Raw genomic sequence first — 13,797 nt, 5'->3', positions numbered from 1 at the left:
ACTGTGAATAGATGCCAATGTTTTATTTTCATTCAGCATTTACTATTAAAAAGCAGCTGCAACTAGTAAAATTTGACTCTACATTTAAGAAATTTCTGTGATTCCAACAAAACATTTTTTGCTTTTCATACATTAAATCATAAAAATTTTTATTTTTGTCTTATTCAAAATAGTAAGATCAGGGTTTCCCCTAAATCTTGGCCATAGTCCCCTGGACGTCCTCGGAAACACTTTAATAAACAGTCGTCATTCCAGAAAACTCTCCAATGGAGGAAAATTGAGGGAGGAAACCAACCCCCGAATATATTTAAGCTTTGAGGATCTGGGATTTTGGATTAATATTGTAGTGCCAGCATTAAATCCAGTTACGTGCATAGACAGTGACGAGAAAAATGGGGATGGGACAAACGGGGGAGTGAAAGCGTGGGTTATGGGGCGGGAGGAGAAGACAGAGAGAATGAGAGTAACAGAGAGATTAGGGTCAGCCATGTTGAGCATCTGGCTTAGAGATGTCCTCTGCTCCTGAACTGTACTGCAACGCATGGACATAGGGATTACACAGCGTACATACGAAGTTGTGTTATCTCTCACTGCAGGGGCCAGCATGACGGAGAGCATAACAAACTAACACCGCGTAAATAACTGCACTGGTTCTCATGTTTTAACAGGTGCCATGAGGTTGGTCGGCGCCGGGGTCCGGGCCCGGAGGGCTGCGGAGTCGTCTGAACCAGAGCCAGAGGAAGCAACAGAGCCAGTTCACCATGAGCACTCACACACAGAACACCATGAGCACCCCCATTCAGAACATCACCCCAGCCACGACTACAACCACATGAAGGAGAAGTTTATGAATGAGCTTGGTCATCTGCCAAGTAAGCCACTTCTAGAATATGCGGGAGCGTGATCAATAGAAATTCATAACCTAATTTAGTTGCAGAAATATTGAGTACTTTTAAGATATTTGACACAGTACAAAGAATTATTATATGAGAATATGAGCTTGTTTTTTTGTGTCATTATACCAGCTTTTTCCTACGTTCGTGCCAATAAGAATCTTAGAGAAAAAACTGCATGAGAATTGTTTTCCCTTCAGTTAGCAGCTCCTGCTGAGGAGCTGTGAGTAGAGCGCTTAATGATGAATTGCACTGCTAGGGACTGTGGCGGTAGAACAGGGCCACTCCCAATTGGGAGTGTGTTATTATCAGATTGCGGTAAAGGGTGTTGGTGACAACACACATGCATGGTCATCAAACTGTTGCTAGATAAACATGAGCTTAAAACAGCACGTCAAGATAGAAATGCTCAAAGGAATCCTCCAATCTTCTGTTGTAGGAAGCATCACATTTTATATCAATCATATTTTATTTTGATGACATAACATATTACACCCTTGGTTCTGTGTCCAACCTTTGGAAAAGATATTGTTGGATGTGGTTTAGATAATGGGAGTAAACTGACTTATGATATTGGATTTAGTTTTCTTTGATGTAATCTCAAGATTTAAATCCTCTTGAAAATCCTGATGTGTAAGACCAACAAGCTTATACAAAGCCTCTGATTGAGAGGGTAGTGTTTTAAATCGAGGATGTCTACTTAAAGATAAGGTTCAAACAGACGTTTTTTGGTCGGTTTGTTGAGGTTTTTGTGGTTGTTGTTTGAGCGTTATCATGAATGTAAAGGACATCAAGGGATTAGACATCCACTCCTTTCTACCATAGTAAGCATACTTCTATCATTCTGCGTATGATCAATACTACTGAGTAATACTATGTATATATATATCTGGTGTATGTATGATTATATGTGAGAATTAAACTTGAACTTTCTTACCTCTTTTTATTTTGCAGTTCCCATGTGGGCAGTAGCGGCCATTGTTGTGGTGGTCCTGGTTTTGGTGGCCTGCTGCATCTTCTGTGTCTTCAAAAAATGCTTTGGGAAAAAGAAAAAGCCAAAGAAAGTGAGGGAGAGGAAGACAGGTCGCCGCAGAAAGGAAAAGGAAGGTGACGGAGAGGCTGGGGATAAGGTATATGATTTCCAGAAACCCATTATTGTATAATCTTACCTGATGGTCTTCTTCATGGTGAATATCCAATGCACTGATGTTGTTATCTTGCAGGAGGGGGAAGTAAAGAAGGAAGGGGAGGAAGAGGAGAAAGAACAGGAAAATGTGGGTAAGCTGGAGTTCTCGTTGGACTACAACTTCACAGATTCCCAGGTAGGTCCTGTGTGAAAACAAAATCATTATTAGTTTCATCAAAGCCAATAAGGACTCAAGCCTTTCACTGGTCACTCTGACACTTGTTCTCTTTCCTCTGAAGCTTATAGTGGGTATCCTTCAGGCTCAGGACCTTGCTGCTATGGACATGGGGGGAACCTCAGACCCCTATGTCAAAGTCTTTTTGTTGCCAGACAAAAAGAAGAAGTATGAGACCAAAGTCCAACGCAAGAATTTATGTCCTGTTTTCAACGAAACTTTCATCTTTAAGGTACCAAGCGTCGTCATCGAGTTAATTGTTGTTCTTTCTATTGTCCCAGCTTGTGTTGGTGTTCCAGGTTGTTGATGACGTATCACTTTTTGCCCTCATGAGGCAGAAGTTTGGCCTGTCTCTACTTCCCCTCGTCTTTAGTCTTTCATTCCTTGAATGGTGTCTGTCATGGTATCCCTCCCCCCAGAAAACAATGCAGTATGTTTTTAATTGTTCTTAGTTATTGTGAATTTGTACATTTTGTTACATGTAAACATAATTGCCTACTGATTACCTTCCCCTATTGTACATCCTAATGTAGTAATAACTTCTCTTTCTAGATCCCCTATGCAGAGTTAGGCGGAAAGACTTTGGTGCTGCAAGTTTTTGACTTTGATCGTTTCTCCAAGCATGATATGATTGGTGAGATAAAGATCCCCATGAACAGTGTTGATTTGGGACAGCCAATGCAACAATGGAGAGACTTGGAGAGTGGTGAGAAGGAGGAGGTATGATATATTGTGGAAGATAAATATTTGCACTCAAAAGCAATATTTAAAATATACATTTTTAAATGTTTATATATTTAAATATATTAGAAATCAGTATGAATCATTTTTTATAAAAGATGTGTTGAATTTGATGGGACTTGGTGGTAATCTAGAATATTTTCCTTTCAGCAAGAAAAACTGGGCGATATTTGCATTTCTTTACGGTATGTTCCCACTGCTGGAAAACTGACCGTGAACATCATGGAGGCAAAGAACCTGAAGAAAATGGATGTTGGTGGCTTGTCAGGTAATTAAGCCTCCTGCCACTTATTATCATTCTGTCAGATATTTATATTTATCTCAACAAACTTCAGTGTCATGAGGAAGTAAAAAACAAAACAAAAACTAACACCCTCTTTTCCTCTTTCAAAAGATCCGTATGTGAAGATTGTTCTGCAGCAAAATGGGAAACGGATTAAAAAGAAGAAGACGACAGTCAAGAAAAACACGCTCAACCCTTACTTTAATGAGAGCTTCAGCTTTGAAGTCCCCTTTGAGCAGATACAGGTAGGCTGTGTCTCCATCAAATCAATTTGAAATGTAACAGACAGTGTTGATGTGTGGGGGTGGGGGATGATTTGATAACACATCTATCTTTCGTCTTTCAGAAAGTGCAGGTCGTCCTCACAGTGTTCGACTACGATAAACTTGGGAGCAATGACCCCATTGGAAAGACCTTCATGGGTTACGGAGCTACAGGAGTCGGCCTGCGCCACTGGTCAGATATGCTTGCCAATCCCAGACGTCCAGTAGCCCAGTGGCACACGCTCCTGCCAGAAGAGGAAGTCGATGCAGCGCTCAAAGCAAAACCTCGTTAGAGTCGCACCTTGTTCGAGTATCAATTACTACTGATGTGTTACTTATTGTTAATCCTGATGTTTTCTCATTTAGCATTTTCTGTATTCCATTTTGTTTATTTTGAGATAATGTAATGTGTGCATGTTTGTGTGTGTGTGTGTGTGAGTATGTGTGCAATGTAAAGACCATTTTTGATATTTGGTTGTTATTAAACCCCTGCTTCCCTGATTTATCTTATACTGTAAACCAATTTGACTCTGTGCTTGTGTTGGAAAACACTTATCTGTAAATGTGCATATTTTGTGTATATGCTCATTCATGGGCCTAGTAAAAATGTAGATGCATAAATGAAGTATATGAGAATTACTGTGCTCTGAAATGTTAGTTGACTCTGAAGACATAGTAGAGCTTTTACATTTCAAGAAATGTACACTGGGCCTTTTTGCTCATTTTGCAGTGCTGTTGTGCAACAGATTGCTTAAAAATGCCTGTTGTAATGCCCTGGATCTTTTCAAATGCAAATAAACCCACAACTGACAGTTTCACAATGCGTCTCTTACTCTCTTGCCTTTTATTAAATTAGAATTCAATGTATTGTTTAACTGTGACAATTAAATAAAAGCTGTAGTCTACAATTACTGTAGAATGCTACTACAGAGAGAAGTATATTCTGGATGATACAATTACACAACCGTCTTTCAGCATTATAATCTATTGGCCTTCAGATCTAGAAAGAGAGGACTGCAGTGAGGCCTTATCGCTGGTAGATGGCGCTCGTCTTCCCCATTCAGACACTGTTGCCTAGCAACAGAACTCAAACTTACCGTTCAGACCAGCTGCAAACTTCACTCCGTTGTCATAGCTGAGGTGAGTTTTTCTCTTTATCGCTGTGTTACACTGTGTGATAGTATCTGGTGGCAGCTTATGACCATGTTTATCACCATATTGAGCACAGAGACCGTTAATTAGCCGTAGCTAGTTAACCCCTTACCGGTTGAGTCTTGATGTGAACGGTCAGGTGTTTGTTTGTCTTTCTTTGCAGGATGAGTGCTGGACGGGCCTCCGAGGGCGCGGGCTGCTTCACCTGGTGGGGCTTCAGTCCCGCGCGAGACCTGCTGAGCACAGGTGAGAGCCTCGCTCCTGCACACGTGCGCCACAGCATCCTGGTTGTGTGCGGTGTTGGTGAAGTAACCGAGTACATTTTTACTCATGTACTCTTCTTTATGCTGCCTATTCAATCTATTTGTTTAACCAAATCATGGCCTCAGACTCCGCTATTACTGCCTAGTTAAATCAACAACATTGGCAGTCCATACAAATGTCCTGTTGGTATCTGCTGCAGGCTTATTGCACTGAATAATAAAGTCCATCCTATCTAAATAGCACAGGAGGATACCATTTGAAACCAAATAATCAAATATCTGAATAAACAATAAGTTAACCAGAGTATAAATCTGACCGTACATTCAGTGCCAACTTTTGACACTGTGCTATGAGACATTTCAGTTGTTCTAACTATATACCTAATGTATGCTATCTCTGTCTGTGCCTAGGCCCTGTGACACTTGAAGGGGAGGTCAACGTGTTGCTGGTTGGCAGTGGAGACCCACGACATATTTTGAAGACCATTGCTGGTTTGCAGAACGAGAATAGCCTACATGTGAGCCATGGTCTCTTAAACTGTTGTGTGACCCCTGAAAACAAATTGTTATGCTCTACTGCGAACTGAATCTTCTTCTCTCTGCTCCACTGCAGGTGTGGGTGATAGAAAGCAGCATGGAGGAGGTGGCTAGACAGCTTCTGCTCCTCTATTTGGCACTGATGCCCCAAGAAAGCATGGGAAATAATGGTAAGTAGGATTTTGTGATATTATTAACTTTATACATTTAGTTCAGTAAAGCTATTATGGAGCTAGATGTGCTAGGAGATATTTTGCTATATGTTTTTTTTTATTTTCAGAGAAGACGGAGGTATTCCTGGAGGTGTTTGGGAACAGTGAGATCCGCAGTCAGACAGAAGAGATACTGAGACATGCAGCGTCACAGCTCTCTCTGTCTGTTACTGAAACACTGGAGACAGCCACACACACCTGTCTGAACACAACTCTTCTCAAGGTACAATTATTTGTTAAACAAGACGTTTCTTTAAAGGTCCAGTATGTAGGATTTAGTGGCGTCTCGCAGTGTAGCTGCAGATTACAACCCCCTCGCTTCACCCTCCCCTTACGTGAAGGACAAATTACGGTGTCGGCAATAAACTACTGTAGAAATATGGCGGTTCAACATGGTGGACCCCATGTAATGCGATACACGGCGCCTGTCGATAAGAAATACTTGTTTTTAGGTAACAAAAACATAAGGATTCCTGTATTCAGGTGATTATGCACTAATCAAAACATAGTTATGCATATCATATACCATTTCTGCTCATAGATCCTCCTAAATGTTACACACTGGACCTTTAGGACCTTATGATTGAGCTTTTTCTGAGGCCTGCTCAGTCAAACCCATGTGAAACTACATGTATTATACAGTAATTTATACAATACAGACAAAATGAAACTGTGTGGGCGCAAATTCAGTAAAAGTCTATTAATATTTCTACAGTTTAAGGAGCGAGATGAGCTGGCCAGGATATTGAAGTTGTGGATCCAGCCTCAGACTTCATCATCTATCTTAATGTCGAAGGCCTGGGATTATCGGGTCAGGCAGCACCTTGGAACACGCTACAACTCCAAGGGGGGCAGCTTCGACTGGGACCTTACAATGAAACTGCACGAGAAAGGGGTATTTGAATATTTGGTGTACTTATGTGCGTTAAAATGTGCTACACAAAGTTACCCACAGGAACTAGAGCTTTATATGTTGCACTGAAGGATGGACACTCTCTCTGTACTCACTCTCTACCTGCAGTGTGGTGCCATCAACAAACAGCAATATGTGCGATGGAGGGAACGAGGTTTGGCGTTCGAAATGAGAGAAGGCATCTACCAAATACCCAATCCAAGTTTGCTCTCTTCACGAGTGTTCAATCAGGTAAGTGTTTCTAAACAATGTTTCTAAGCAATGCAGAATAAGACGGTGGGAAGGAACTTATCATCGCGTGTTTCCCGATAGAAAGGGGACAGAGTGGCTGTCCGGGGCTACTGGGGAGACATTGTTTCCAGTCCCTACCTCGCCTTTGGCATTGAAACTGAAGACAAGAGCATGCTGAAGACACAGAATGGGAAATACATCAAGGTAAAATATACAGTAGTAATATCACGGATTACATGTTAGATTATAGTTAAATCTCCATTTCTTCATATATATATATATACTGAGGAACATGTAATTGTCTTTTTTTTGTCGTCCCTTCCTTTCCTCACATCCACAGACAGCCCAGGATATCTCCATTGCTAATGTACAGGCATTGTTCCAGTCTCTGTCCAGTAGACGGGGCTGCCCCACTACTTCTCAGTCAGACGCAGAAGCAGAGGAGCCATCGCCACAGAGTGACCGAAAATCTGTCACCATCAGTGGTAAATGGCAGTTAACCAATAGCAGGCCTCTGGCTCCAGACGATAAGAACAGGAAAAGCAGCTCACACAATGACAAAAGCCATTTAACCCACAGTGCAAAACGTTCAGACTGAGGTGAAAAATGGAATTCAGCTACGTAGCATGTTGTAATGTTTCAGTTTGTTTTAATTTACATGTTTAAATACATTAAAGTATGTGTATGACAGTTCACTTCCCATCCCTCTGAAGCCTGTTTTGATGTTTAGCACACAGAAAAAGGTAATTGTGTTTGAAAGATGGTTTCAGTACTGCATTTTCTCAAATCCTCTTCAGACTTGATGCGTCTCAATGGGATCTCTGTGACCTTCCTGCCTATGGATTCACTCCACAAACTGCCACAAAAACAGAAATATTCACACTTCTTCAACTCACTCTACTTCTCTGCCAGGTGAAAGCTTTTCCTCTGATTACTACAAAGATCATTTCTCTTAGTAAATAATTCATTTTAATAGATATATATAAATATAGTGGACAGCAGAATACTGACATGACTGCTGATCGTGTTTAATTCCCGTGTTTCTGTTCCCTCTCTGTCAATGCTGTAAAGCTGCGTGCACCAGTTGGGCCCAACAATGAGACAGATTGCAGCACCAGACGCTGTGCTCGTCGTGGAGTTGGCCAAGTGAGGGTTTTTATAGTAACAGGGCTTGTTACCATGGTGACAGTACAGTCACCAAGAGTACAGTGACTATGAAATGCACAGGTGCAGAGTATTTGCTTGTGTGTGTCTGATGTTTCCCGTCTGTTACATATCCTATATTTAAGTTCACTGTTCACATTTAATAATAATTGTAGCTGTGGTCTGTCCATTGAAGTTGTTTTTGTGTGTCACTGTGTATCTCAGGTACATTTTGGATCTGAGCAAAGTGCAAGAAGCAGGCTTTGCAAAGGAAGTGGTGAGCATCGCTCTCGTGGCCGAATTTGAACCGTGGCTTGAGGGGAAGATTGATGACGTCCACGCTGTTTTTATACCACGGAGGAAGTGAAGGTGGTTAATGGTAATGTTAATGTCATCAGAGCAGTTTACTCTGCTCACCATTGTCAGCCGCTTCACCTTCACAATACGCAACTGATAGTCAAGATGACATTGCATCAGAGCACATTTCATCAGCTCTTATGCAGACAGAATTTATTTTTCTTCATAAAGATAGATAGTAGTTCATTTTTGTTTGTAGTAGCTGTTTGAATTTTCCAGGAGAATAATCAGATTTCCATTTTGAATGATTCTGATAGAAAATTGTATGTATACATGCATTTTAATAAATACAGATGCCAGTGCAAGTGGTTGTATTTCAATAATTGCCACACATAGATCTCTTATATCTCTCTTAAGTGATGAACACTGCAAAACTGCTGCAATCGTGGACTGTCTTCTTGTTTCTTTGTGCCTCCTGTGTGAGTTCACTTCCAGCGTCCTCCAACCTTCCCCTTACCATGGACCTTTTTGCTGCATTGAGACAAGAAAACAATAGTAAAGTAGATTATGATCAATTGTAGTCCACACAGAAACGCCCAGCAAGTGTTAGAGATCGGCCTTATCAGTTTATGTTAACATCTTAGATGTGTGCACCCTGTGCATAAAGTGGCAATGGTTTCAGAGCTGTGAGTGCCATTTCCTGTTTTCTTCTTTCCATATCCTGTATTTGCATATTCATATGCAAAGTAGCTCTCTACAGTGCTCTACTTTTTCTATCTTGGTGTGTGATTGCTGTTTAATGGTAGTTGGGGACAAAAATCAGATGACTCACAATTTCTGAGCATGTTGGATTCGGTTCAGGAGGACGTTGATCTGAAAGGAAAAAAAACATACAATCTGACCTCACAAATGATCCATTTTTTAAATTCCGTATCTTCTCAGTTGAACGGCTAACCTCATACTTCTGCCTCCTCATCTTCTCAGTCAGATCGAATTTCTCTGACTCCAGCTGGTAGACACATTCCCACATCTCCTTGGCTCTCTCTCTAAAACACAACAATGTTAAACACACACAGATTCTAAAATCTTAATAAAAGGTCACTGGCTACAGATTAAAATGGCCTGGACTACCTAGCTGGCATTCCTACAACTAATGTAATGCACATTTTTGTAAATGAATCCAAATCGACTGACAACAACTCAATTCATTCTCATTCTTTAATGGACTTTAAACTGACCTCAGGCCATCCTCTCTCAGGTTCTCTATAGCCAGTGGCTTGTGTCTCTCTGCTAGAGTCTTCTTCTTGATTTCCCTCGCAGTTTGCCTTTTGCCTCGCCTCTGCTCTACCTGTAGGAAACAAACACAACTCCCCTTCAGACGCATGGACTTTCAGAAGGAACTAGAATTAGAATATGCGCTCCACATACTTGCGGTATATAGTGACACACCTGCCTACAAATGTATTATTCTGACCTTGGCCAGGAACCCTCCAAAGTGAGCCCCCATGTTGGAGAGCACTTTCTTCTTCTTGGCCTCATCCTCCGCCCTCTTCTTGGCCTCTTCATCCTCTTTCCTCTGTCTCTCCTCCTGTGGGAGTCATCTTCAGCTGATTACTGCTACTTAAATTTCTCTTTTATAGTGTGGAGGGTCAAAATAGGGTGATGTGAGCGGATTATTGGCATGTATGGATTAAACAACATGTGTAATACAATGTTAAGCATTAATCACCGCAATCCGTGTCTGCCTGTCTCGCTCTTTTTCAGCCCTCACACGCTGCTGCTCAGCTCTTTCTGCCCGGCGGCTCTCCTATAACAGAAAAACCACGCCAGCTGGACTTTCACACATGGCTTTTTCATCACTATTATTCTGAACAGTCAGTGTATCCTGACAAATCTCTCTTTCAGACAAATAAATGGAGAAAACAGCATGGGAAAGTCAGTACAATCCTGTCTTTGAGTCCTATCAGCTCCTCTTCCTCCTTCTTCCTCTGCTCAAAGTGGACATCAATCAGAGTCTGTAGCTCCAGGAGGTCTTTCTCCATCCTTTTCCTGTGGATATCCTTATAGGGACCAGTGGATACACAGATGAAGATTATTTGATGCTGTAATCATGCAATTGTTCCATTAACAATAATCTTGAAGGAACATACATCAAAGTCAACCCTCTCCCCCTCTGGGATTTTGGGGGCAGCGAGCTGCGTGACCACTGGCCTGTAAAATAACACGATAAGATAAGATTATTTTTACTTAAGTGCAACACATTTAGTGGTAAAATCGGACGATATTCTTTGGTGTTGAGTATTCCCATGTAGGCTTACTTGTATTTGGGGCGTTCTTCTTCAACACGACAGCCAGAGCAGCGATGAAAAAGTGAGTCACGTCATTTTTTGACAGTTACATTTGAAAACACACCAGAAAAAAATAATGCATGTTAACTCTAATAGGCAAAAGGCATAAATAAATAAAAATTAAATTGTTGCCACTGTTCATACCAATGACTTGCTTACGGTCTTACAAAAGATAAACAGCTTCTCATACTGTCTCACACTATGTCCAGAGACAATTTAAGGCTTAAGGTTCCCTGCTCATTTTGAAAGTTCTTGTCTTTTACTGTGCTACCGGTGATTGACTGGCAAAACAGCTAAAAACTACATGTAAATGGGACGAATACCAAAATGTAAATCAGTATTTACATTTTGAAAGCTGTCCTGAAGGGGTTCTTTTTCTGACAGGTTACTGTCATAGTGTGTATCTGAATGTTTTAAGGAAAGGCCAATAAAATCAACACACTGTCTCACCTCCCTCTCCCTGCTCCTCATCTTCTTCTGGAGAAAGAAAGATTGACAGAGCACTTGAGTGAGAGAAGAGATGAAACTGCTGCTTTAATAAATTAATAAACGAATTTCCTTACCCTCCTGATGGTCTCTAAATAAAAAAAGAATTGAAAATACACATTATACCATAAAAGTTTAGAAATGATGAATAACAGGTGAGCTGGCAGGACTGGAATGACTCACCCATGATCTTCTAAATCAGACATGGTGACACTGGAGAGAAAACCATAGATATAAAAATCACTGCCAGTATAAATTTGTAACAGCATCAGTCCAATATATGAAAGGTCTCATATTTTTCTCATTTTTGTCAGGATATTTTAAAATGTAGTTCTGCTAAAAGGGGTAATGACAACATACAATGTAAGCTAACATTAGAAACTACAGATATTGCTCTAACTCTAAATAATTTTTTTCTGGATCAGCTTACTGGATTTTATGGCTCTTCTCTATTTGTGCCACATAACATTTTAGCTCAGTCAGGTCACCTAATGATGACGCCTTTAAAGCAACTGACATGAAAAGTGGGAAATTATGAGAAATTCAATGTGCCTAAGTTATTCTGTAATTGCCGCTTGTAGTCACTGTGGCAAAAGTTACATAGCCCAAAGATAAATATAATCTTTTGCTATCCACACAAATAATAGATGCTGGACCTTCTAACTACAACTATCATATAATTATCACATTAATGAATTATATGCAAATAATATGTTTGCATGTGACTCTAGATGGCTGAGCTTTCAGGGCCATAAAAGCTCCTGTCTCCTGATGTCAAAAATTAAAATAGTGAACAAATTTCATGACTTGTGAGACGGTCACTGGAGATGCATTACGTGTTAAACGTCAATGCTTTAGTTCAAAGAATAAGATTAAGGGGAAAGCCATTTGTAGCTAATGATCTAGGAATAGAAGAGGCCAGAGGGGCTGCAGGCCAGAGCAGTGTCCTGTTACCCAGGATAACAGTGACGTATCTGGCCATTCCTTCTTGTTTAATTTGATTTACAAGAGAGAATGTGGGATGGAGAGATTAAGCTGGTCGACTGGCTGCTATTAACACCAGCCAAGTCCTCTATTGTCATTTGATCCACTCGCAGTCTCACTGAACTGAAGGAAGTAAAAAAGTGAAAAGTAAACTAAAAGCTATAACCTCTGTGTGAAAAAACACTTTAGTGAACTGAACTAAAAATGAGACTTTATTGTTTGCTTACAAACTACAATAATATAAAAATAGAGAGGAAATGTATTTAGTTTTAGTCTTTGTCAATTCATATTTCAGTGTGACTTTGACCAAATTTCAAAACACTATTTTCAATGCAAATAACTGGAGCCCCCAGACTGCCTGTCTTTTAGTGTATTACCATGGTAGATTAAGCACTGAGGCCTCTTAGATCCTGTCATAGTTAGTTTTTAGCCAAGATCTCAGAGCATGAGCATGTGAATCTGAATAAACACGGGCACAGGGACAAAAGGCAGATGAGGGATTGGGAGAGGAATTCATCACATCGTATCACTGTTGAGTGTTTCTGGCCAAACTGACCAACAGAGTCACAGGCAGACAGAGAGGCCAAGGGCACCGAGAATAACTTGTCATGAGTGAGCGTGAGAGATATAATACACCTTTATCAGCACACACCAACCCAGTGGTGGGTCCAGCTGTTCAATTGTGCTGTTTTGTCCACTGAATTTTATTATAATTTAATGTCAATCCCAGAGTTCCCAAAGATACCTGATACTGCAGGCCTAAAATGTTTAGTACAAACCATCTAGATATTTCTGCTTGAGCAGCCATTATAGCATCTTGGATGTACATATTTCACATTATGTTGTGAGCCAGAAAATCAAAACAATGAGCTGAAAGACACAAAAAAGGTCTGTAGTGCTGGAGGGCCAAACTGTATCCGCTGGGGTCATCAACTTACACAGTCTTGCGATATTAGACACGGGCATGTTGATGAATGTTCCATCATGAAAATTATTGTTAAACAAGCTAATTTGAGCAAACTATTTTGTAGCCTTGGAGCAATAATAATGTAATTTAAAGTCCATAAAGCCTAAACTATTTTGATGGTTTTAAGTTTATGATTGATTGCAAATATCTCAGAAAGACAGAAAACTGCCACTTCGACATTGGTTTAGGAAAAGAACAGCGTGAAGAAAAAAGTCCAAACAACATACCTGAACAGCAAAAGGATGGATAGAAGGATGTTCACTGATGAAAACAAGGAGAGTAACAACTAGAGGGGAGACAGAGCTTTATATAAGGGGTCCTCTGGGGTGACAGAGAAATGACTTGTACTAAAGTGTGTGTGTGTGTGTGGCATTTAGAAAAGAAGGACAGGGACTCTACGTGGATTATTGGCGGCTTTTGGGAGCATAAGCTGAAGTCTGACAGGCAGGATAATGAGTGAAGGGTTTCTTGCTGACCTCACAGCTGAAACGAGACAAAAAGACAGGTGGCTGAAGATAAATAAAGAGAAAGAAAGAATAACAAGGCAAAAACAAGAGAACGTCTGTCAGTAGGCAAAGAGATCCCGCGTACGGCCCAGGATGGAAGGGCTCTGAACATCACCTTAAAAACAGTTTCAGGGGAGGAAACTAACTTGCGTGAACATAGTAGGTAAAAATAACAGATCATGAACATTTATGTCCCCCTCTTATAACCACATAACCA

The 13,797-nt window shown here is 40.6% G+C and overlaps 3 protein-coding genes across 3 annotated transcripts; 2 read left to right on the top strand and 1 right to left on the bottom strand.

Annotated features, from left to right (window-relative positions):
* The first annotated feature begins 673 nt into the window (after positions 1–673).
* On the top strand, positions 674–4,321 carry syt5b (synaptotagmin Vb). The gene is made up of 8 exons (XM_035666984.1): positions 674–872; positions 1,848–2,023; positions 2,117–2,215; positions 2,319–2,486; positions 2,807–2,974; positions 3,146–3,263; positions 3,390–3,523; positions 3,625–4,321. Exons 1-8 carry the CDS (start codon positions 674–676, stop codon positions 3,832–3,834), a joined length of 1,272 nt encoding a protein of 423 aa, XP_035522877.1. The 3' UTR covers positions 3,835–4,321.
* A 279-nt stretch (positions 4,322–4,600) lies between these two features.
* Positions 4,601–8,580, top strand: LOC118330638 (dynein assembly factor 3, axonemal-like). Its single transcript, XM_035665266.1, has 12 exons — positions 4,601–4,681; positions 4,857–4,939; positions 5,368–5,474; positions 5,570–5,663; positions 5,774–5,928; positions 6,421–6,600; positions 6,727–6,849; positions 6,931–7,053; positions 7,190–7,334; positions 7,647–7,761; positions 7,921–7,995; positions 8,218–8,580. Exons 2-12 carry the CDS (start codon positions 4,858–4,860, stop codon positions 8,357–8,359), a joined length of 1,341 nt encoding a protein of 446 aa, XP_035521159.1. The 5' UTR covers positions 4,601–4,681; position 4,857; the 3' UTR covers positions 8,360–8,580.
* A 37-nt stretch (positions 8,581–8,617) lies between these two features.
* On the bottom strand, positions 8,618–13,398 carry LOC118330647 (troponin T, slow skeletal muscle-like). Its single transcript, XM_035665279.1, has 13 exons — positions 13,302–13,398; positions 11,307–11,336; positions 11,201–11,214; positions 11,088–11,114; positions 10,608–10,626; positions 10,440–10,500; positions 10,233–10,349; positions 10,019–10,096; positions 9,764–9,877; positions 9,528–9,637; positions 9,245–9,335; positions 9,122–9,162; positions 8,618–8,820 (listed from the first exon to the last, which is right to left on the bottom strand). Exons 2-13 carry the CDS (start codon positions 11,327–11,329, stop codon positions 8,775–8,777), a joined length of 741 nt encoding a protein of 246 aa, XP_035521172.1. The 5' UTR covers positions 11,330–11,336; positions 13,302–13,398; the 3' UTR covers positions 8,618–8,774.
* Between the last annotated feature and the right edge of the window lie 399 nt (positions 13,399–13,797).

This window comes from Morone saxatilis, unplaced genomic scaffold, assembly GCF_004916995.1.
Source record: "Morone saxatilis isolate NCDOM2014 unplaced genomic scaffold, NCSU_SB_2.0 Contig1, whole genome shotgun sequence".
Lineage (NCBI taxonomy): Eukaryota > Metazoa > Chordata > Actinopteri > Moronidae > Morone > Morone saxatilis.
This window is presented reverse-complemented; position numbering and strand designations above follow the sequence as displayed.